At 41.0% G+C, this 22003-nt stretch overlaps 1 protein-coding gene across 9 annotated transcripts in view; it reads right to left on the reverse strand.

The window, feature by feature from the left end:
* Window positions 1–3279: 3279 nt before the first annotated feature.
* The window catches only part of ELAVL4 (ELAV like RNA binding protein 4), an 80740-nt gene continuing 62016 nt past the window's right edge, over window positions 3280–22003 (reverse strand). For 7 of the 9 annotated variants that reach the window (XM_085067635.1, XM_085067632.1, XM_085067629.1 and 4 more), the window contains exons 4-7: window positions 13030–13183; window positions 12413–12638; window positions 10958–10996; window positions 3280–6782 (exon numbers count right to left, since the gene is read on the reverse strand). In XM_085067635.1, the coding sequence (XP_084923761.1) occupies window positions 6434–6782; window positions 10958–10996; window positions 12413–12638; window positions 13030–13183 (768 nt within the window). In that variant the 3' untranslated portion in view covers window positions 3280–6433. The remainder of the gene's footprint in view (window positions 6783–10957; window positions 10997–12412; window positions 12639–13029; window positions 13184–22003) is intronic. The other 2 variants (XM_085067630.1, XM_085067631.1) reach the window with 2 other exon arrangements.

Raw genomic sequence — 22003 nt, forward strand, 5'->3', positions numbered from 1 at the left:
CCTGTGCAATTCCAACAGAATGTAAGGGAAGAAAAGTCTAAGTGCTGCTTTAAAACAAATGCATTGTGGCAACTCTAGTCAGCCCTGATGTTCAGACTGAGGAGGTAATGACTGTGTGCGTTGAAAAGGCACTAAATAAAATTTTGTATTTTGGGACTCAGTTTTGCCTCAATGTGGCTGTGAGGATTCTGGAGCAGCTCAGCCATGCTCAGTGACACACTGATATCCCAGCACAGCCAAGGCCTCCAATCTAAGCCACTTTTCCTCTGGCAGGAGATTTTTCTTTCAGCAGGGATTTATTTGTAAATGATTGCTCTTTCAATGGCATTGCTTATGGTCATTTTCAGAGTTTAGGGGATTTTTGTTTTTGTTTAATTCGATAAACTCCCATGTCTTTATGAAACACCCGTGCTCTGGCCATGCAGCATCTCAGGCTCCTGCCTGGGTCTTGGAGGAGAAAGAGAATTTGGAACAATTTCAGTGGGAGTCAGGCACTGCCAGACTTGCTAGCCCCATGGCTCTGCCTTGTCTGGCAACCTTGGGTGGCTCTGTAAATGTGGCTTTGTGTAGGACAGGGTCACACTGGTGGCCTTGGAAAGGGGGGAACCCAGGGCCTGAATGGCTGTGATGTTAAGCAGGTGCTCAGGAGGGACAAAATAAGGCCAGAGGTGGTTGTTCACCTGCTCCTCCTGCTGAGTGACGGCTACTGGGCCAACTGTGGGTGGCTAATCAGAAATGGGATTTAGGAAATGTGGTTATTTGAAGTGAGGGGTTGACACAGTGGGTGCTGTGGGGTGTATTGTCACAGAAGGGAATCCCATCCCATTTGTCCTTCAAGGCTGGGCTCAGCCCAAGGATCGCCCAAGGATCACCCAAGGGCAGGAGGAGGATGTCACACCTGACAAGGGCCACAGCAGCATGAGGCTGGTGGCTTGGCTGGAGGGCTCACGGCCAAGATACTTGTTTTTGGTGATTGAAACAAGCTTCTGGACTTGTTGGCAGAGCAGTGCTCCATTGAGCACATGGGTTTGCTTGGAGAGGGAATATGAACCTGCTTTGGACTGTGTTTGCCTGTAAGCAGCAGTAGCTGGGTTTTGCTTGCTGGCAGCTCCAAACCCCACTGATGTGAGATGGGACGTTCATTGTGGAATGAATAGAGAGGTTTTAGGATTTTATTTTTTGTCACTGCACAAGAAATAATTTGCAGCTCTGTAACATTTAAAATCTGAATGAAATTTAAGACGAAATATTTTAAAATATGCTGGACTGGTGTTTAAAAATATCAGTGATACCTTAGGAGTGTGGCAAGCAAAACTTCCAACTGTGTCTGAAAAGCAGCTGCTGCGTGTGTGTGTGTATCCATCTTCCCAGTCATTCATACTGTGAGTGGAAGGAGAATTGCTGATCTGGAAGAGCCAGTCTGATTTCTTAACTGAAGGTGAATTAAATCAGGGCGCCTTTGTATGACCCATCCTTTTGGGCACTACTGCTCAGCTCTGGAAGACTTACAGGAAATAGCTTTTTAAAACACAGGTTTTGTGTTTATGGGAAGTTGGAACAATTCAAGCTCGGTGACTCTTTGCAGATTAAGTTTCTGATCACCCTGGTGCCATAGTGCACATGATCCCACTGGAATTTCTGGAGCACATCAGTCTCATAGTGGTTTTGGGAAAGGCCTCCCAAATGCCTCTTGCACCAGCACTCCCTGGGTGCTGAAGGTACCCCAGTGCAGCATCCCACAGGATTTGTGTGTCAGTGTGGTTGCTGCCTTGTGCTTCCCTCCTGCAGCAGTCCCTGTTCATGCCCAGGTGATTTGTCCCCTCATGAGTTACTGAGGCTCAGCTGGATTGGCTCCATCCCATCTCCTGGGTTTAAGAAGTCAGATATTTTTAGCAGAGAGATACCGTATTAGTCTGAGATGTCAGAGCTTTTGTGAAGTTATGCTGGATTTGATCTCCTTTCATTTCGCTCTGTATGCACAATGAATTACTTCTGTGCAGGGAGCTCAGTCTGCAAGATCTCCAGGGCAGGGAGCAAAGCTTTGCTGTCACCACGCTCTGACCTGGCTTTACCTCATCTCTCTGCAGCCATGTAAGTGAGATGTGCAAGTTAACAGCCTTGCCTGGCTCCTGGAGATGGAGAAAGGCTGCCTGGGACATCTCTGGGTGCACCTCTGCCCTCAGTTATCCGAGGCTGAACCAAGTACCCAGTGCATCCAGACCCCCTACCCACCCTTCCCAAGGGAAATGAGGAACACCAGAGTATTTGTGTGTTTGGCCGCTGCAAGTTCAGGGTCACCAGGAAAGCTGAATGGCCCCAGTATGAATTTAAGGGTAGCTCACTGCTCCCTTGAATCCGCCAGCCAGGAAAATCATTTCCCCACACTTGCTCACTCCTCTGGGTGCATTCCAAGCCCAGCTCCTCTGCCCCAGGTAAGCTGAAGTGGAACACAAAGTGAATGCACTTGAAACACCCTCCCCCAGGTGATTTTCCATTTATGCAGCAGGCTCACTAATTGCAGAAAGAGTGATTACCCTTTCAAGAAAGAAATATGAACCTTGATTACTGTGAATGTGTGTTAGTGAAATGTGGTTCTGATCCCAGCTGGGAAGAACCTGTGTTTCAGTAAAGCTTTCTGAAAATGCTCCCATAGGATCAGCACAGGGAACCTGTCTGTGATGGCTTTTATCCCCTTCACATTCATGATACTCTAAAAAAGGGGACTGAACTTTGCACCCCAGATCCCTAAAGCCAGCAGAGTCCTTTCTCTCTTGGTGTAAAGACAAGGAGCCAACCTTTAAATGGAAGTGGGGAGATAATGTGAATCAAAACTGGCCCAATGCCAGTTGCATTCTGTCTTAAGAGCATCCAGACCATGCAGTGATTTTTGTCTCACTACTTTCTCAAAAAAGGACTGCAGAAAAATTAGGTGACAACCCTAACAAATGCTATAAAGCAGATAGAACCATAGTAAATAGTGCTGGTTATAAAATATCACTTTCTTAAATAGAAAGTGCATGTTTGGTTTTTTTTTAATGGGCTGGTGCATGTTGTACAGTGTATGTATATATGTATATCATCAAAATGTGTATATACATATATAGGTAGATGGAAGGATGATGTTTTGCAGAGCCAAGTCTTTAAACAGAGCAAATTAATCACTTCTGCTTTTTACTATGGTGTGGTGAGGTGGATTTAAGGATGAATTAAGCAAGCTGTAAATTTAAGAACAAACTCATTCTGTGGCTTGAAATTAATTATTATAACCAACATGGTAACTTAATCTCACAAAAACACGAGTTTATTAATAGGTGAAGGAGCTGAAGAACCACACAGTCCATCCAGCCCTCTGATAGAGTTTCCTAATCTCAGTTACGAAATTCAATGCTGCAGTTTTACAAGGTACATATTCTCAATTAGTGAATGTTACAGAACATAAACATGAAGTGAATATTTGTATTAATGAGATTCAAACAAGTCAACTGAAAGAAGTATCAACTCTAGTTATAACACATGGTGAAAAGAATCAAATTTGGAATGTGATCATATATACTGTTGTACATCAGACAATATGTACACTGTTTCATATTGCATGACATTCATAGCATATTCATAGAAAAGTCAAACTAAATGATGGCTTAAAAACTGTTATCACTGAAATTTGCTCACTATGTTTTAAAGTGTTGATATTGACTGAGTTAATATTTTCATTGTGTAAAAATACTGTATATAGTAGAAACCCTTCAGCATCTTCCACATTCAAATAAACGAAAGTTACAGTTTGGTATTTGGTGTTCAACATCTTAAATTAAACGGCCGATTCTTTCTGGCCTTCGGAAGGAAAAACAAATCATGAATATGCTCAATCTGGTTTGACTAGAACGTTTCTCTCTTGAAGACCTTGCTTCTGGAATCAGAGACTAAACCTCGACCTCGGCTGAGGTGCGGCTGGGAATACTAAAACATCTGAACACACTTAAAAAGGTGGAAAGTCCATAGCCATTCTACACACTTTCATTTATTGTCTGGACAATTAAAGTACAAATAATTCAAACACAACAAGGTTATGAAAAAAACATTTACAATACTTTCCCTCAGAAATGATCTAAACTAGCAAGGTTAACATGAAGTCATTCATTATAACTAAAGTATACAACTGCCTGGTCCTAAGAAAGATTTTTTAAATTATTATTATTATTCAGATAGTAAAACACATCGTAGAGAAAAGATTCTGACATGCCTTCCCCACTAATGCTTAGCAAATGCATCAAAACTTTCCCAGCAAACTGCGCTCATTCATAGCAGATGATGTATAAAGGTTTCCCTGAACATTGAATGAGTGTTCCTTTAAACTAAAATCTAACATTGTTAAAGTAAAAAACTGATAAAATTATGATGCAGCCTTTGCTTTTAGTTATTTGTCTACTACAAAAGTTTGCCTCTTCAGTGTGAAAAAACAATACTTAGTCTACATGCAGTTAGTGGGTATAGCATGGAAAAAATGCACAAAATAAGCACAAGTTATAAATAACCATAACGTTTTATTACCATTAAGACTAAACTTGTATTGAAAAGATTTTATATAACAAGACAAGAAAAGCAATAGCAAATTTAACTATCAACTAGATTATGCATAGCGAGTAACTGTTTCTAGTACTCAGGGAAGAGCATGACCCTTTTTTGTTTTAAATATATAACCGTACAAAGCACAAACATACTAAAATGATCAGTGCACTGGACATGGGAGAGCACCCCCTCAGTCATTTTGTTCCCTTAGCTCTGTTTTCCCCAATCTGAATTACATTAAAATAAAGACCCAGTTGTTTTCTTTTCTACTGTGCAGTAAGAAAAAATATTCACAACAAACATGACAATATATCAAACAATATTTCTACACAAGTTACCTTGATACCTCTGTCACTTAAGTATCATAAGAAAACATTTTAAGACATATACAAACAAAACTAGCAAAGTGTTACAACTTATAATAAATTAACCAAAAGAAAAAATAACTTTATATATATATATATTTATATTATATATACACATACACACACAACAAAATGACACAATAATATGCTTCTTCCCATAGTTTAAGTAAACAAATAAGTAGACTAGCCAAACTAGCTATATTTGATTTTGGCCATATGCATCACATCGGCAATTAAATAAATAAGTGTTTCAAGCAACATAAACAGTGTTCCAAATGTGCCAACACAGCCCAATTATATTAGCTTGGGCTATAAAGTGAATTTGAAAATTCTTAACAAATTTAAAGCAAATGTATTTTTTTCTAAACACATTACATTTAACTATGATACTAAGATATGTAAATAATTTTGTAGCACCTACTGCTCAAACCAAGGAAGTTTTTGATCAAAAAATTAATTTTTTTAACTTTTGTTCTGCTGATATCCCATACTGATGACTTAAAGAAAAACCGTCTTGCAACTCATCTCCTTGCTTTTGGGTTTTGACTGTGGGTAACTGCGTGCCTGGGAAGAACACTCTCCCGTACTGTATTTAATATTTTTATTACATGCTATGAAAAGATACGAAGATCATCTGTTTGTAGCCCATCCTTCAAAAAACAATCTACTAATCCAGTTTAAAACACACATCTTGATCTCTAAAAAGTTACCAGTGCAGTATGAACATGACAAAGTTGTCAATTTCCCCTAAATTAGCCAGTCAAAATATTTTTTCTCAAATCCAGATTCTCTTGTAAAAATTCTTTATATTTTATAAAAATAGATTTTTCTTGAAACCCATTTTCAGCAAAGAGACCACCTCTTTGGCAACATTGTTAATGTTATTTAAATTGTTATGTCATCAGGTATCCCCCGTTACCCCATTCCCTAACAGAAGACTGTTTAGTTCACATGATACAAAAGAAAAAAGGAAAAATAAAAAAAGTTGCAAAATTATGTTCTTATTTTTGCAATTTTTATTGTTCCTCTTTAATTTGTGTGGGGGGTTTACCAATCTGATTCAATCAATGTTTTGAAAAAACAGAAAAGAAAACAAAAATCTTTTTTTCTCGCTTTTAATCCCATTAGTTCGTAAAAATTGTTTTTTGTTTTATTATTTTTTCAAATGAGTGAATGGTCATCTTAAAAAGACCCACCTTCAAGGAAGGTAGTAAAACTAGCTGGCCGGGTAAAAATCCCTGCACATTGTTATCTATGTATATTATATTCAACAACGACAGCTATGAAAGAACATTCAATGCATCAAAGGTTTTTTTTTTTTTCTAAGCATTATAAAATCCTTTCCTGTTCCTCACAGGATATCCAATGTTTTAATACTTAGGCAACACTGGCTTATAAAGTCCATGGTTGAATATAAGCCTTGAAGAGTTTTTTTTTTTTTGTTTTGTTTTGTTCGTATATATATTTATATATATATATTTTAGTAAGTAAGGATATGAAATTCAGGATTTGTGGGTTTTATTGGTTTTAAAGGAAACTTGCAATACTCTGTCTCCTAAACGGTATCCATTAAGGCTGGCAATCGCCATGGCAGCTTCGTCGTAGTTGGTCATGGTGACAAAGCCAAATCCCTTGCACTTGTTGGTGTTGAAATCACGGATCACCTTGACATTATTGACTGCTCCAAAGGGACCAAACAACTGCCACAGCACGCTCTCATCCGAGTCGGGAGACAAGTTGTAGACGAAGATGCACCATCCAGTCCCGGTGTGACCAGGGATATTCATTCCCACAAGGCTCGTCATGCCATCAATTGTGATCGGAGAAAACCTACCGAGCAAAAAGAGGGGTCTATTCTAAATATATCTCTTGGCACGAGCTACAGGGATCCGAGACTTTAAAGAAAATGAGCCAATGGTACAGAAGGTTCTGGATCCTGTCCCTGCAAGATGACCACAGAGCCACACTTGCTCTCTAACTCCTACTGAAGCGGAGGGGAGCTGTGCTGAATAAAATCGCCAAATCTGGGCATAAATGCATCTCCCTCCAAGGGTTAGCCTTGCTTAGATGTGCACAAAGACCTCACAAAAGAAATGCTTGAGGACAATCTGAGTCAGAGAGGGCCTGCACATGCTGTGATAAACAACAGCTCAGGAAAAAGGGCCTGCAGAAATTTGCCACTTATTCCCATCACCGAAATAAGTTTCAGGACAACGGAGATCTAATGCTTTATCTCCAACTAGTCTGCAGTGAAAAAACCCAAGCAATCTTCAAGACCTATTTTAAAGATTAATAAGAAATGCCTTTGTCAGGATTCAGCTATAACGGTAGCTTCTTCAGCTAAAAATATTGTTAGAGAGATGTCTCTAAGCGGTAGATTTTATTTCTCCTCCTAACATGGTCCTTAATTGACATACACTGGGGAAAAAATCCAGGTAATAAAAGTCCTAGAGCTGGCCACATATCAAGGAAGGTTTATGCAGCAATTGTAGAGTAAGTAGAACACAAATACAATTAATGAGCATGTCAACTGATACCTTCATACTGTGAGGCTTCATTTCTGTGACAGGCTTTAGGTTCTTCAAAAAGTCAATGCAGAGACTAACTCCCAGAATTCAGAGCACCCTAACTTTTCTCCTTGTTGTCCTTTTGGGCCTTTACTTCAAACATCCAAATAGAGCAGTTTATGAACACAGAACCATCACAGGCTAGGCAAGATCTACGGAGATCATCTGATCAGCCTCCTGCTCCAAGTGAGGCAAACTTCTCAAATGAGCTCTGCTGCTCATGGCCCTGCAGAGGGAAGCTCAAGAAATCTCCAAGGATATGGACTCTGCTCCTGCAGCCCCTGCTCCAGGGCTCCTCACTGCAATGAGTTTCCCTTATCCTCAAGTGGAATTTCCCCTGCTGCAGCCTGGCACTGCTGGCTCTTGTCCTCTCGCGTTTGACCTCTGCAAAAAGCTCAGCTTCACCTTCTTTCCAATGCCCCTTGTAGGCAGCTGAAGGCAGCAGTCAGGGGCTAAACTCTACATTTGCCTTTCCTGAATTTCACCGTGTTCCTGCAGCTTTCCAAGGTCTCCCCAGTGGCAGCCATGGCCAGCAGCAGTGACAGCCCCTGCTCCTCACCAATTTAGTGTCACCAGCTAATGCGAGGAGGGCGCAGCGCAGCCCATGACTCAGGTTATTAATGAAGATGTTAAGCAGTATCAGCCCTCAGGATCAACATAATTTTCCTTTCATCAGTGTGGAAAAAAAATTGACATGCTTTCTGAAGCTACACTTTGGGATATGTTTTAAAATAACAACTGCACAGAGGAAATGTCTTAAAAATCCAGTTTCACGTGTACCTTCAATATGATGAGTTTTAATACCAGAACGGAATAATAATTCCTCAGGATTTTCTGAGCGATGATTGAGGGAGCAGAGGGAGGCACTCTGTTGCTGAGCGAGCTCTTGTGCTCTCCAAAACTTTTTACACTTGTAATAATTTCCACACACATTTAGCAATCTGCACAGCATTATGCAGTGTATATTAAATAACCATAAAGGAAACTACACACTTGATGGTTGCTCACTGTTCTGTTGACGCCTGACGGCACTTTTTATGTATATTCAGGGAAAAAGAAGACACTTGGAATATACATCTTAAGCTGAGGATCATCACTGGGGTGTAGCTACACTGTAAAATGAGCAGCTCACAAATGCTCACAGCATCAGATCCTCAGGAAGGTTTGCAGACAGTTTATTAAAAATACGTGGCAATTTTCCAACTCAACTTCACTTTTGCAAATCCTCATCTCGACATATTTTAGTTTCTCTCCCGCACAGTGAAACCAGTGACATTATCACAACAGTTCAGCACAGAAAGGCTGGACAAGGCCAATTTCTACTGCTCCTTCCACTGCAGGTGAGACTGAAAAAAAAGCACAGCCAGGGCTTGTACAAGCCAACAGCTTCAGCTCATTTTGCAATCTGCAAGATGGGACTTGAAGCTCATTGCTGGCCAGTGCTGACTGTGCCAGTAACATACATAAGCCAGCAAACACTGCTTTTCTGGGATGATTAAATTTAATGTGAAATACAACAATAAGGGATACAGCACCCCATAAGTAAGTATGCTATAAAACCCTCACAATGCAAAGCTGTGCTCGTCACAGTGAGTTACAAGGCTTTGCATTTTTAAGAAATGCTGCACTGATGTAAAGGGTTAAAGTTTCCTACAGTTCACTGGAGAGCAGCTTTTCCCTGGAAACCTTTAGGAGCTATGCAGCTTTCAACTATTTATGTGCCATGAGCACAGCAGCTGCTGTAAATCCAACAAAACATGCAAGAAACTGCTGCAAGTGTATTGACACAAATACAAGATCACCTATCGCATAAGGAGCTTTGCTACTAGCAAGTGATCTGAAATTAGCCTCAATAAAACCTTTTTTCCACATCAGCACGTCTCATTTTCCATCAGTACCACACAGTTAGCACAGGGGGGAAAAAAGAGGCAATCTCCTGTTTCAGAAGCAGCTTCAGAAATTATCAGTGCGGTATTTTTTGTGACCCTGCACCTATAAATTCAGGATTTGCTAGTGCAGGTACAATTGCCAAGGTTTGCTGAGAGGAGATAAGAACTAATTTAAGACACCTGCAAAATAACTTTGAACACTGCTGTGTTTTTAGAGCAACACTGCAGACAATGTTAAGAAAGCAGAAGTATAACCTGTAAAGGCAGGGAATTGCTCTTTTCCTCAGTTCACACTAAGTCTGTCCTACACCCCACACTGGTCCAATTCCAGGGAAGCAGCAGCAGCAAAAACCCAGGGAAACATCCCAGAACAAACCCATCCTTCTGACATGGACTTGCATCTGACAGACACTCAACTGAGAGTTTTTCCGTGTTTCCGACAAGGTATCAAAGAACAGATGAAGTGGGAGAATCCAGGAGAAGGGCTGTGTGATTAAACCAGGCAGGGGGTTCTGACTCACTGTATCCCCATCATCACTGAGGATATTCCACTGTAACCAATGTGCCCATGAACACCGGCACTGGTGCTTCTGAGAAGAAGCTGTTTTGACTATTGCTCTTGTGAACACTCTCAAAATTTCAGATCTGTACTGAGTTACTGAGGAGTTCAACCCCACATTACTGTCTGCTACTAGCTAGTGTAAAGATATACTTACCATACCTTCTTAGAGGGTGAGCTTCAAATAAAAGCTCAAATAATTTTCAAGTGTGGTGAGTAGACCATTTCAGGAGATTAAGCAGTATTTTCATCTTTATCTGGACATCTTAGGGTAACATCAGGAATAAGACTACACCTTTGTTTTGCAGCAAGGGTCGCTTAAGCTGATGTTGCCATTAGAAGAAACACTAGCAACACATCTCATTTTAGCTATCAGATCAAACATACTCATGGAACAGCAGAAATGTTGACAGATCAGCTGAGCTTTCACACATGCGTGCACATACAAACACACAGCTATTTTAAACAAACAAAAAAAAATAAATTTCAAGGACTGAAAAATAAAATTCAAAGTATTAAACCTGGAACAGAAGAAACTTCAGGCTGATTGAGGTGCACACAGCTGTGTTTTAAAGTCAAACTTATGTCAAACGTGGGGGGAAGGTGGTTTTAATATGAGATTTAGACAACAGCAGTCTAATTCTGATTTTGACGTTTATTTTCCATTATCAGATCAGAGATTTGTAAAAAATCAAGTGAATAGATTTGATTCTGGGAAAAGCACCACTTAGCAGAGTGACTGCAGTTTGAATGCTTGTAGCTGTGGCACCTAAACCATTTGAGAAGCCCACCTGTAAATAAAAAAAGGGTGAAAAACCCCACAGAACTTGTGCGTGAGGCCTTTAAAGTAACAAAACCAACTGAAGTCCAAACTTAAAAAGAATTTGACATGCTGGTGGAAGAAAAGAAGGAATAAAAAAAAATAAAGTTAGTGAATTAAAAAAAAAAAATAAATTGTAGCACCAATCTGTGCCAACACGGACATCTGGCAATCTGTGGAATTCTAATTACCTCTTTACGCCATAGGCCATATTAAGCAAATTGTCCAGCCTGAAAAGAGAAGGAGGGTCTTTGGGTTAATGTCTCACAGATGGCAAGATCGCTCAATGGAACTATTATTAATAGTGTTCCATTTTCAAAGAAGAAACGTTCAACAAGTTTCCCACACATCTAAGGAGCCTAACAACTCCCGGCCTGCTTTGTTAAGGCTGAGGTTGTGCTTAAATTTCGACCAGAGCATTTAAAAGCCTTTTTTTCCCCACTTTTCTACAGTCTTAGAGAAAACCTTAATCTCCAGAGTTTGGTATTAAAAAAAAAAAAAAATCCATTTGGGATTTGTCTTTTTTTTTTTAAGACATTATCAGCATGAAGTTTTTGCAAGTAATTCAACTGCTCACCTTATATTTACAATTAACTTGGAAATAAGACGTCGAGTCCAAAACTGCTCGAACTGGAAAAATTCTTGACTATCTGCTTTAGCATAAAACATTCTCCCCATTTTAGTACATATATTTAGTATTAATCCTTCACAATATGTCAATCTAAATGACCACCAAATTTTGCAGAATATAATAATCTGCTTTCCATGGCAGCACAATAAAGTCCTTCTATCCATGGAATGATTCAGTGATAACCTCAATGGACACAGCTGCGTGCCAAAGACACAAAAACAAGTGTAAATTTAATGTATCCAATGACTGACTTTTTATGATCTTTAATTTATTAGCACTTTTCATCACTGACAAACTAAAATTGCTTCTGAATAATTCTCTAAAGCCACTGTGCAACTCAGTTATGCAAATATGTCCAAGTTTTCTTTCTTGAAGGCAGACTTTTTTTATTTGAAAGCTAGTTTGCCTGAGAACTATTAAGTATTAAAGTAATAGGAACTTCACATATTGCTAACTCTGCCTTATGCATTAGATGGAGAGAGTATATTCAGAATGCAAAGCATAAAACATCCCCAAAAGCATCTGAAGACTCACACCAAAGACTAATACAAGGGCTCTTTATACTAAGAGCAGATATCTCAGGCTAATAAATTTAATGATACTCCTGCTGACTGGGACAGACTCAGCTTTTTTCCTGCTACCAATCCACTGTCATTAACATCAAAGTGTAAGCTGCATCAAAACTGTAGTAATATAGCAGAAAATAAAAGCACTACCCAAAAAGAGAGAAAGAACAGGATAGTCACTGCTCATTTGATTATCACTGTAACTCTATTCTGTCCTCCCTTTTTCTATGAGCCTTCATGAGATCTGATTGTACAGTACTTCAGCTGTTTTAGTAAATACAACATGACTACTGCTGTCAGCAGATTTTCCTCCTCATTCTCCAGGAAAGAATATTTAATTTTACAAAGAAAATCAGGTCAGCCTACGCAACTAAAGCATATTTTCCTGCACAGCACCTGCCCCACATTGTCATTGCTGGTGGAACTTCAGTTCTTTTCCAGGTAATTACCTGAATCTCTGAGCCTGGTGGTGAAGTGGTCCAGGGTAGCGTCTGTTGGGAGACTGATACAGCTGTGAAAGGAGTGCCTGGCTTGTTTTCTGGCTGGGGTTATTGGCAAACTTCACAGTAATTGGTTCTGTAGCACCACTAGGCTTCTGGCCATTTAGTCCCTTTATGGCTTCTTCTGCCTCTATTCTCTTATCAAAACGGATAAATCCCACACCTCGAGAAACCCCTGGGAAGTAAAAACACGCAGAGAGATGAATATTTGTAGGAACAGCCTCATCTGTGTAACGAACATAAACTGAATGTTGGTTTTCACTTCACACTAAATGCATGGTTTGCAAATTAAGGGAAGTCCTGCAAAGAAAAATCCTCTTCCCAATCTGTAATCTCCAAAATCAGCCCCTACCGTATTTAACAATGATTTTAAGTAAACAACATTCTGCATTTTTATACTCCCTCATTAAAGAGGCAGCAGTTATACCTCCAGTTACAATTATAAAGAACCAGGCACTGCATTTTACACTGAAAGTCAAAAAAACAACCAGCTGCTACCAGCAGACATTTGCAATTTTGCCATTTCCAGAAAAACATGCATGTATCGAGGAAAGTTTTCTTTTAACCTGTGACTTGATCAACCAGAATCCGTGAGGTGATGATGCGCCCATATTGTGAGAATAACTGCTCTAATTCTTTCTGGGTCATGGTTTTGGGAAGGCCGCTGACATACAAGTTAGCATCCCGGATGGATGCTGAACTTGGACGGGCATATGACACCTATGGAGAGAGAAGGAGAGGAGTGTTAGTGAGGTAGAGTCACCCTCGGCATTTTGGACAGATAATGTTCTGTTCTTTCACAAGACATAACCCTGCAGTTCAAACAGGACCTGTTCTGCAAAACCAACAGAGCCAGGAAAGGCTGGAAGAACAAAGGAAGAGCTACAGAGACCTTAAAAACAGACACAGGGGTTCTTGAAGCGCAGTCATAAAAAATCCTATTGTTCAGAGGTAGATTAATGTGCAACTTCCCACGCATGGCTTTGCAAATTTGCCCCTATGGGTGTGGCTGTGTGGATGATTTGCTCTAGCAAACCTCGCACTCCAGAGTTCCTGCATGTTTTTCTTTTTCCCCTCCAAGTGTCTGAAACAGATCAAGTTATTTGCAGAGTGATCTTTTGTGCTCTCTCTCTTTGTGTTTGCATCCTGAGCTGGCAAGATCTGTTCTGGATGAACAGTAAAGTACTGGTGAAATTAGACTAAATGAACATCTGCTCAGGGAGCTGTATACTGACACTCATTGTCAGATCTGCAATTTATCACGAGAAGTTCCCTTGCATTATAAAGCCCAGAACCAGACCATAAAATATTATGACCAAGCAAACAAGAAAATCTAGCTGTGGCACTGCATGTATGCTGTTGGAAAATTACTAATTCAAGACTCTTAACTGCTCTTCTACCTATGAATCAGATTTATAATTATAACAGGTGCATAAAAAGCCTTCTGCACTTTTAAAATAATATATACATTTAGAATACACACATTTAACATCATAAAAACACTTCCTGGATAAAGCCTAATGGCAAATATTCAGCACAGATCATGAATTACTTTGCAGCACATCTAAAACAGCATTGGAACCCAAGCTGAATATTCTGCACTTCATTTTGATTTATTTAAATATAAACAGATCAGTACTCTCCTGCATTATGTCTTAAAATGTGTCTTGGAAGGAAGTGGGGGGGGTCCCATCATGAACACAATACATTTAGCAATTGTCTTTCCCTCTTCCCGAGCCTCAGCCTGAACACAGATGATGTCAAATGGATGCCTATGTGTTTTATGTGTCAAAGAGTTGTCTTTATGCGCTCCACACCTAAAAATAGATGTTGACTCAACACAGAAAATTATGTTAATGACTAATATTTGCTTCCACAATCTTCTCTGCATAATAGCAGACAAACTCTAAAGATTCTAGATTTTACGGTTTTTGCAATTTCTTTCTAACTTACGTGTTTGTACATAACCTTTTAAATATTAACATTTACAGAGAAGGCTGGAGAGAGGAGGTGGAAAAAATTAGGGAAAGAAATCTGAAATAGAGGTTAGATAAAACATTTGCATCAATGGATGCAAGCTCAGGCACACAGCACAAAGGCTCAAGCAGACATGAGGCACAGAGAAACCTCCAAGTGCTCAAAGAAAGAAGGATATTGGGGTGGAAATTATTTTGGGCCACAACCCAAAATGATGGGCTTATGATGGGGTGCATTTCCATCACTTCAGTGCTGGTCCTGAACACCCCTTTGGTGCTCTGGGATCAGAACACACATGGACAGCACCGCTTGGCTTTTATATAACAAAGCTCAAGCCAGACCCTTGGGGACACCAGGGATCATCACATGGTGCTTTTACCTACAGCTTGGTTTGGTCCTGGGGCACTTGGAAAAGCTCTCTCCCTCCCCACTCTGCAAATGCCTTACCTTGAGAGGGTAATGTAAGAGTTCAGGCACCCACAGTTTAACCTACTTTAGGAATAACAGTTTAAAAAACACTTAAGAGCCTCTCTGGAGCAAGAGTAAGGATCTTACCTATTCCTCAAAACTGAGAACAGCAAAATGAATAAAGTTCCTGGGAAAACAGCCAGGGGTTTCCTTTGGGTTTCTCACTCTGGCACATTCATTAACCAAATGCCACATTACAGGGAGGATGAAAAGTATTGGGATATGCAAAAAACACTACTTCCCAGAGCAATGAGCTCCTGACATTTTATATATATATACACATTTCTACTTACAGAAGGCTCTCTGCTCTCGTGGGCCTTGCAGGCAGGCAGAGGAAGGAGAGGCTGCTCACACTGCCAGCCCTCCACTCACAGCACATGTGAGCACCTATTGCTGCTCAGGTCTAGTTTTTATTTCCTCCCGCAATCAAACATTCAGGCTGCAGGGGAGCCTGAGCCAAAGAAAGAAGCTGCCAAAAGCAACTCAGCCGTCTTTAATATCAAGGAGAAAAGGTTGCGAGCTGAATGGACTCAAGGCTAGTAATGTCAATTATTTATCTGCTTTTGAATCTTTTTCATCTTCCCTCTGAGGTCAGCCAATGACAAATCGATCGGTTAGAGTGTGCCATCCTGCTTTCAAGCTATTATTCAGTTAGTGCTGAGGACGGGATGTCTTCCCGTGTGTGAGCTATCAAAGGAAGAAATCGCCCACCCTGACCCTCCATCACACCAGAAGCTCCTTATGCTGTGCAGTTAAAATGGGAGCAAAAACCAGCTCCCATTTTATCACTGCAAACCGCAAAGCGCTGGGTGAGGGCGCTGCATTAATTCTTTATATTCACACTTAAAAATGATTTTTTTTTTTCTTTCCTTTGCTCACGGCAGTGTTAGCACCCTGTAATGAAACACAGCGTTGAAAAAGAAAAGAATATGGAATCCTAGGCACCACAAAGAATTCAAATAATGAGCTGGAGAACACCAAACTACTGCTTGACCCAGGCATTTCTCAGCATTAAAATGTTTGTCTGCTGGTACGACGGTTGAAGGTTGAACCAGGGTGTTGGATTTCACTGCATAAGAACATTTAGGAGTTCTGTGGTCAAATTTGCAAGGAAGATAAGAAAATATTGTACAATTCATTTTATGGCTTGCTGGCCTCAGATGTTAGTTTCTATTAATACATATATACTAACTGTGAAAAACATTTACTAGGACACTTCTCATCTGACATTGAGCTTTAGCCTGTGTAAGGGTTCTCTTCATAATAAACAGCCATCTCCAGAGTCTGCACCACTGTCTCCCACACTACTGCAGCATCAGAAGGTCCAGCATTTCATATCTTCCGTGGCAAAGCACATTTTTGTTCAGGTGCACAGAAAATATCTCCAAGTTCAAGTAATTATCTTCCCTATTGATTTCCTACCCGTTTTCCCATATAGAAAACTTTTTGAAGAATTTCTAACCTCAAGACTCCTCAGAACATAAATTGAAGCGGTCTGGTCTTTCCAAGCCAGAGCCCACAGCAAAGGCACCCAGAGGCATGAACGCATCCCATTTGTTTTATGGAGCAAGGAACAGCAGCCATTTGAAAACTGACACTTAAGCACTTTGCTGCTGCTCCCTCTCTAAGAGAAGCCTTCAGCTCCTGTGCTAATCCTGCACTTCTCAAACATCAAGTGCATTTCTAGAAGCCTCATTGCAAAATTTGACTCCAGTCTGCTCTTAAGAGGAACTGCATCTTCCTTTTCCGGAATGATGTGCTCTGCCAGCAGAGCCACCCTGCCCTGGACACATCTGAGCAGCAACCAAGCAGCTCATCTTGCACGTACCAACCTTCTCCAAGATGTGTTGTGCTCTGCATCTCCCATTCCTCACCTGGAGAATGGGAAATCATGCAGGAGCCCTGAACTGGGGTGCACTGCATATCAGCACAGGCACCCAAGGACCACCAAGCCACTCAGCCATGGCACCTGCAGTCCCTGGGACACATCTCCAGCCACAAGCAGCTAAGGGGCAGTCAGTGTTAAGTGACTCCCTGGGCAGTGTTCAAAAAGTTTGTGTAATGTTCAAAAATACCAGACTTCTTGGTGACCTTAATACTTTGCTTTGTCTTTGCCTGACACTCTGAGATACAGGATTGCTTATATGATTTTTGGGGTGAGTCACTTGGCTTTCTTCTGCCTGAAGTCCAGTTTAAAATGGGGATAAACCCTTCCCTCACTTGCTGCCCCTTATCCCACTGGTACAGACTGGAAGACCCTTAACACAACTGCTCAAAAAGCCTCACATGTATAAATAAGCACAATCTCACTTGTTTAAAGCACATACAGAACTAGAAATAAAATCTGCCTGGCACCAGTGAACAGGCTATGGCAGAAAGAGACATTTCCCCACAGCCACTTCCCAACCCTTGTCTGTGTCCTAATTTTGTGCAAAACCTTATTTGAGACACCCTCCTGTGAAAGCTGTGTGCTTTGTCAGAACAAGCAAGCACAAAAGCCCTCTGGTCCAGAGGCTGAAGACCAGGATCAGGAATACTTTCACATCTGATGCTTGCACTGCTTTGTCCTTTCTCTTCCCTAAGCCCTTGGCTGGGGGATGGAGGGGAGTGACGATGCACTTTACTGTTGAGCGATTCAATGCCATTTTACAGAGATTAATTATAATTGCAGGTACAATGGTCTATCCCATCATTTCAGGAAAGACATCCACAGGTAATAACCTAGGAACACTCTGGCTGTATTAAGAGCAAGGCTAAGAGAAATAATTGCTCTGGCTCTGCGGAGTGAAAAGGACTCATTGGCAAAACTGAAGCAGTAAAAAGAGAAATTGCGATTAAGAGAAGAGGCACAAAATTAAGAGGCAGAGACTCTCTGGTGCCTGCTGAAAGCAGCAGAGCCAAAGCCAAACCTTCAAATGCAGCACTGAAAGGTTCTCTGAGCAGCACCATCACTGCAGGCACAAAGGGTGGAGGAGGATTTGTTACCAACCACGGCAAAGTCCAAAGGGTTACACTGACAGAGGCTCCTAAAGAGCAAAACAGGAGTAAACTTAGTTGAGGCTTTCCAGGTCTGGGGCATCTTTAGATTTTCTTGTCCAAGGCTTTGTCTTGGGGAGCAGCAGGCACAGCAGATGACCCCTCTGACTAACTGTGAACTACCATAAAAGAGAACAAGCAGTCACCTCAATTTTAGAAGCAACTATAAAATAGCTACACCCCAAATCTGCAGCTTATGCCTGCAATATGAATTTTCAGGGAAGGAAAAAAAGGGGGTCCAATGCAACTGCACCCAAGACACTCCAAGATGCAAATCCCTCCTTGCTGCAGCCCAACACACTCAGATACTCTCAGCATCTTCCAACCCCCTGACCTTCCATCTCCTCTTCCCTGCAGAGCATCCAAACTCTTCTGTGCCTGGCCCTGATCTCTCTGTACACCGTTCTCCTTCCCACCCAGCCTTACACAATGTCCCATTTCTTCCCTGGGACAGGAGGCTGCAGGCAGTGTCCAGCAGGCTCAGTAGCCCTGGGGAGGCTATGGAAGAACACAGTTGGAAGCCACAGGAATTTTACTGAGCACTGCACCAAGGGCACCCAACACCAGAGCTCTGCAGCCATCACTGTCAGCGCTTTCTGGTGGCACCCCAAATTGTGCTGAACTGCCCCCACGCCCCCCAAGGAGTCTGGGATGGGGTGCAGGAGATACAAGTCTGTTCCCCACCTCTCCCTGCTGCAATTCCTCCTCCCGCCCTGCCTCCTCTGCCGAGCACGGCTGGAAGGCAATCTTTTTGACAAATGACTTTGTAGGACGGAGAAGTCTGAGGCTGCTGTTATTTGGTTACCCTACAGTGACAGGATGGTTTGTAGTTTTGTGGACAATTACAAGAATTAACATGGACAGATTTAGAGCCCAAGTTTCGTGGAAATAGCTGGCATTTTGAAAAATGCCAGAGAAACCAAGATAAATAGGAAGATCTTTCAGCAGTAATGTTGCTACTTTATTTTCAGAAAATGCATCTCTCCCACAGCCTTATTTGCTGTATTTTAAACTAGGTCCATCCAGACCTATCGACTGAAACCGAAGAGTAAAGCAGAAATATAGAATTCCAGGCTATTTATTCAATTTAACTGAAAATTAAAATAACTAGAAAAAGCCTTCGAGCACAGAGGAATCATTTTATCCATTTGGTATTTTATCATCTGATAGATTTGATGGATTTAAAAACTGGGGGTTATCGAGGGCTCAGAGAACCCAGATTCCTTCTCCCCTCACTGGGGACATCTCCAGTGCTCCAGCAGTGTCACAGCATGTACCTGCTCCTGTGAGGGAAGGAAGAAGCAAACCTATTTCTCAGGAAACAGAGAAAATGGAAGAAAGGGGTGCACAAGACAGCACTTCAGGGGGTCACAGGCTCTTTTTAGATTTCAAACTTCCTTTCAAAACTGTTCTGCCCTTGTTCCAATGTAGCCAGGTCACCTGAATCCCCAAGTAAATGGTAAAACACTTCCTTCGCATCCTTTCAGGCGTTGTCCTTTTTTCAGGGCAAAGCAGCAGTTTAAGCAATCTGTACCCCATGCATCACACATCTTATTTTCCTTCTGATATTTGATGCAACTGAATTGCCAGGCAATCTTCAACAGCAGCAGTGACCTTTCATATGCTTTTATGGATGGGCAAATTTAATTTCTAAAAATAGATTCAATTTCTGGAATATATATTTATTTCAACACACACTGTCTCTTCCCTCATTCTAAACTGTTTTGCAGAATTATGTCAAGCTTTAGCTGTAAAAATGAAGTGAAGCTTTTCTCCCCCACAAGAAGATGATGCTGCTATGAAATGGCGTAAATAAAATATGCACTATGATCAGTTGAGGAGGAACAAAATGTGTATAACCTATTACCACCAAACACAACACTCCCTCCAATGCTTTTCCCAAACACCTATTCTGTAAATCGTCACCTCTCAACTTTGACTTGAAAGGGCATCATTGACTTAAATAAAATGCACATAAATATTTTAGCTGCTGGAGTGAAAGGGGATTATTTATCATAACAATGACAGAATAAAAAGAACGTTTCTTCAGTTATTTTAGTCCACACATCAGAGCCGACTGTGCCTGGCTGTTCTGCTGATCCTGCTATAAAGCCAGTTCCTCCTGTGACTGACTGCATGGCTGTTTTGCAAGGCATCAGGAGAAGAGAGAACATTAGGCTGCCACAAAAATGTTACAGAAGTGAAAAGGACAGCATTTGGGGCCACATGCATAAAATATATGTATTATTTTTAAACTGGAATTAAGCCTTGTGGGCTCCAAAAATGAGTGCAAATACAACTCCCCAGAGCCACCTCATGTTCAGTGTAGGTGCATGGAACAGCAGAGCCCACGACACAGATGGGACACAGCCAGCAGGACCACAGTGACCTTGGCAAGCAGAAGTAATTCGCCACTGTAAAAGGGCTTTCACAGATTATTCATTTCAACTTTTTTCCCATCAAAACAGCTTCCAAAAGGCAGCCAGAGAAATGCTACCTGCAGGGCTGCAGCTAACCCAACATACATGGGCAGAGGCCAAGGTTCAGCCCATCCATCAGTAAGACATTTACAGATTCATTCTGGGGCAAAAAACCCAGCCACCTTCCTGAAGAAAGCAGGGCAAAGTAATGTTCAGTACTTTTCCAGCTCACTGTGATTCTATTCAATATTTTTTAGCCTACAGAAGTATCTGCCATCGACTTCCTTTCTAGATGTTCTCTTGAGAGAGGTTTTTTTAACGCACCAACAGCGCATTTTTAGTAACTGTAAAGGGCATCTGTAGTTAAAGTAATCGGGTCTGATAATTAAATATAGTAATTCCACACGTTTAAATACTTCAACCTTACAAAGATGACAGTGAGATGCTGCTAAGTGGCATGTGGGGACAACAGGCAAGCGAGGAGCTTCAGTGGAGCTGAGTATGGTTCCTCATCACCTTGCAGCCCTTTGGAAAGCAGGGATATCTCCAGCAACACCAACGCCACTGGCAGCACTAAACACACCTGATTTACCCCAAGCATGAACTTTGGGAAACCTCCATCCCCACTGCACAGCACCAGGGAAGCAGACCTAATTTATCACGACTTCCAGAAGCAATATATAATTAAAAATGTAAAAAACCAAGGGGGTAAAGGTGAGGTAATCACATGCAATTCTGCAACGAGAAATCGGGTTGGAAACTGCTGATTACATGTCCCTGTGGCCAAAACTTGGCTGTTGGGATAGAAAGCTCCCTTGGGTTGGTTTTAGGCAACTGCATAAAAGCAATTTCTTTTAAAAAAGAAATAAACCCCTACACTTCCTCCCAGTCATTGAAGAACTTATGTAGCTCCTGTGCATATAGATTAGATCAGTCTCTTTGCTTATTATTAAATTTTAACAGCTTTCAAGAGCCACCCCAAAATGTCCTTTATTATACATAAGTCTATGAGCTATTAATAAACATGAAAACCCCAAACCGAACAAATCACTGAATTTCTAGAATTTTTAATTAATTTAAAAAATATTCCATGAAGATGATGTTGCATGGGAAGTTCTCAAATAACAGAAGCTCTTATTGCAGATGATAAAGGAAGGCATAATGGTTTAATTTTGCATGTAAGAAATTTATAATAATAATTGGTGTCAGTTGCCATTTCTGGAGGCTTTTTTGTAGTGCGAGTTTCCTGTAACCTTGAAATATTATGAATGCAATACCATTGCTCTGGTTCAGAAAAAAGAAAAACAGAGGCAAAGCAACAGAGGTACTCAGGGACAAGAAATGCAGCACTTTGCTAAGGCTGAATAATGTTCAAAATATACATGTGCTGTATGAAAAACTGATCTAGATTTTTCAAGTTCTACTGAGTTTTTAGTAAGTATTTTCAAAATATTTTTGTCCCCAAAAATGTGCCTTTAGAAGCAATTTGGAGAGCAACTTCTCACTGTAAGTGGAAACTGCTGAGTCCAAGCCTGCATTTCCACCTGCAGCAGTTGATAAGATGGTAGATTTTGCTTCCTTGCCTTACATATTCCTGTAAGTGTTTCCATTTAACTCTACAAAACCATGCTGTGAGCAT

This window comes from Lichenostomus cassidix, chromosome 8 (genome assembly GCF_008360975.1).
Source record: "Lichenostomus cassidix isolate B80296 chromosome 8, HeHo_3.0, whole genome shotgun sequence".
NCBI classification, from domain to species: domain Eukaryota; kingdom Metazoa; phylum Chordata; class Aves; order Passeriformes; family Meliphagidae; genus Lichenostomus; species Lichenostomus cassidix.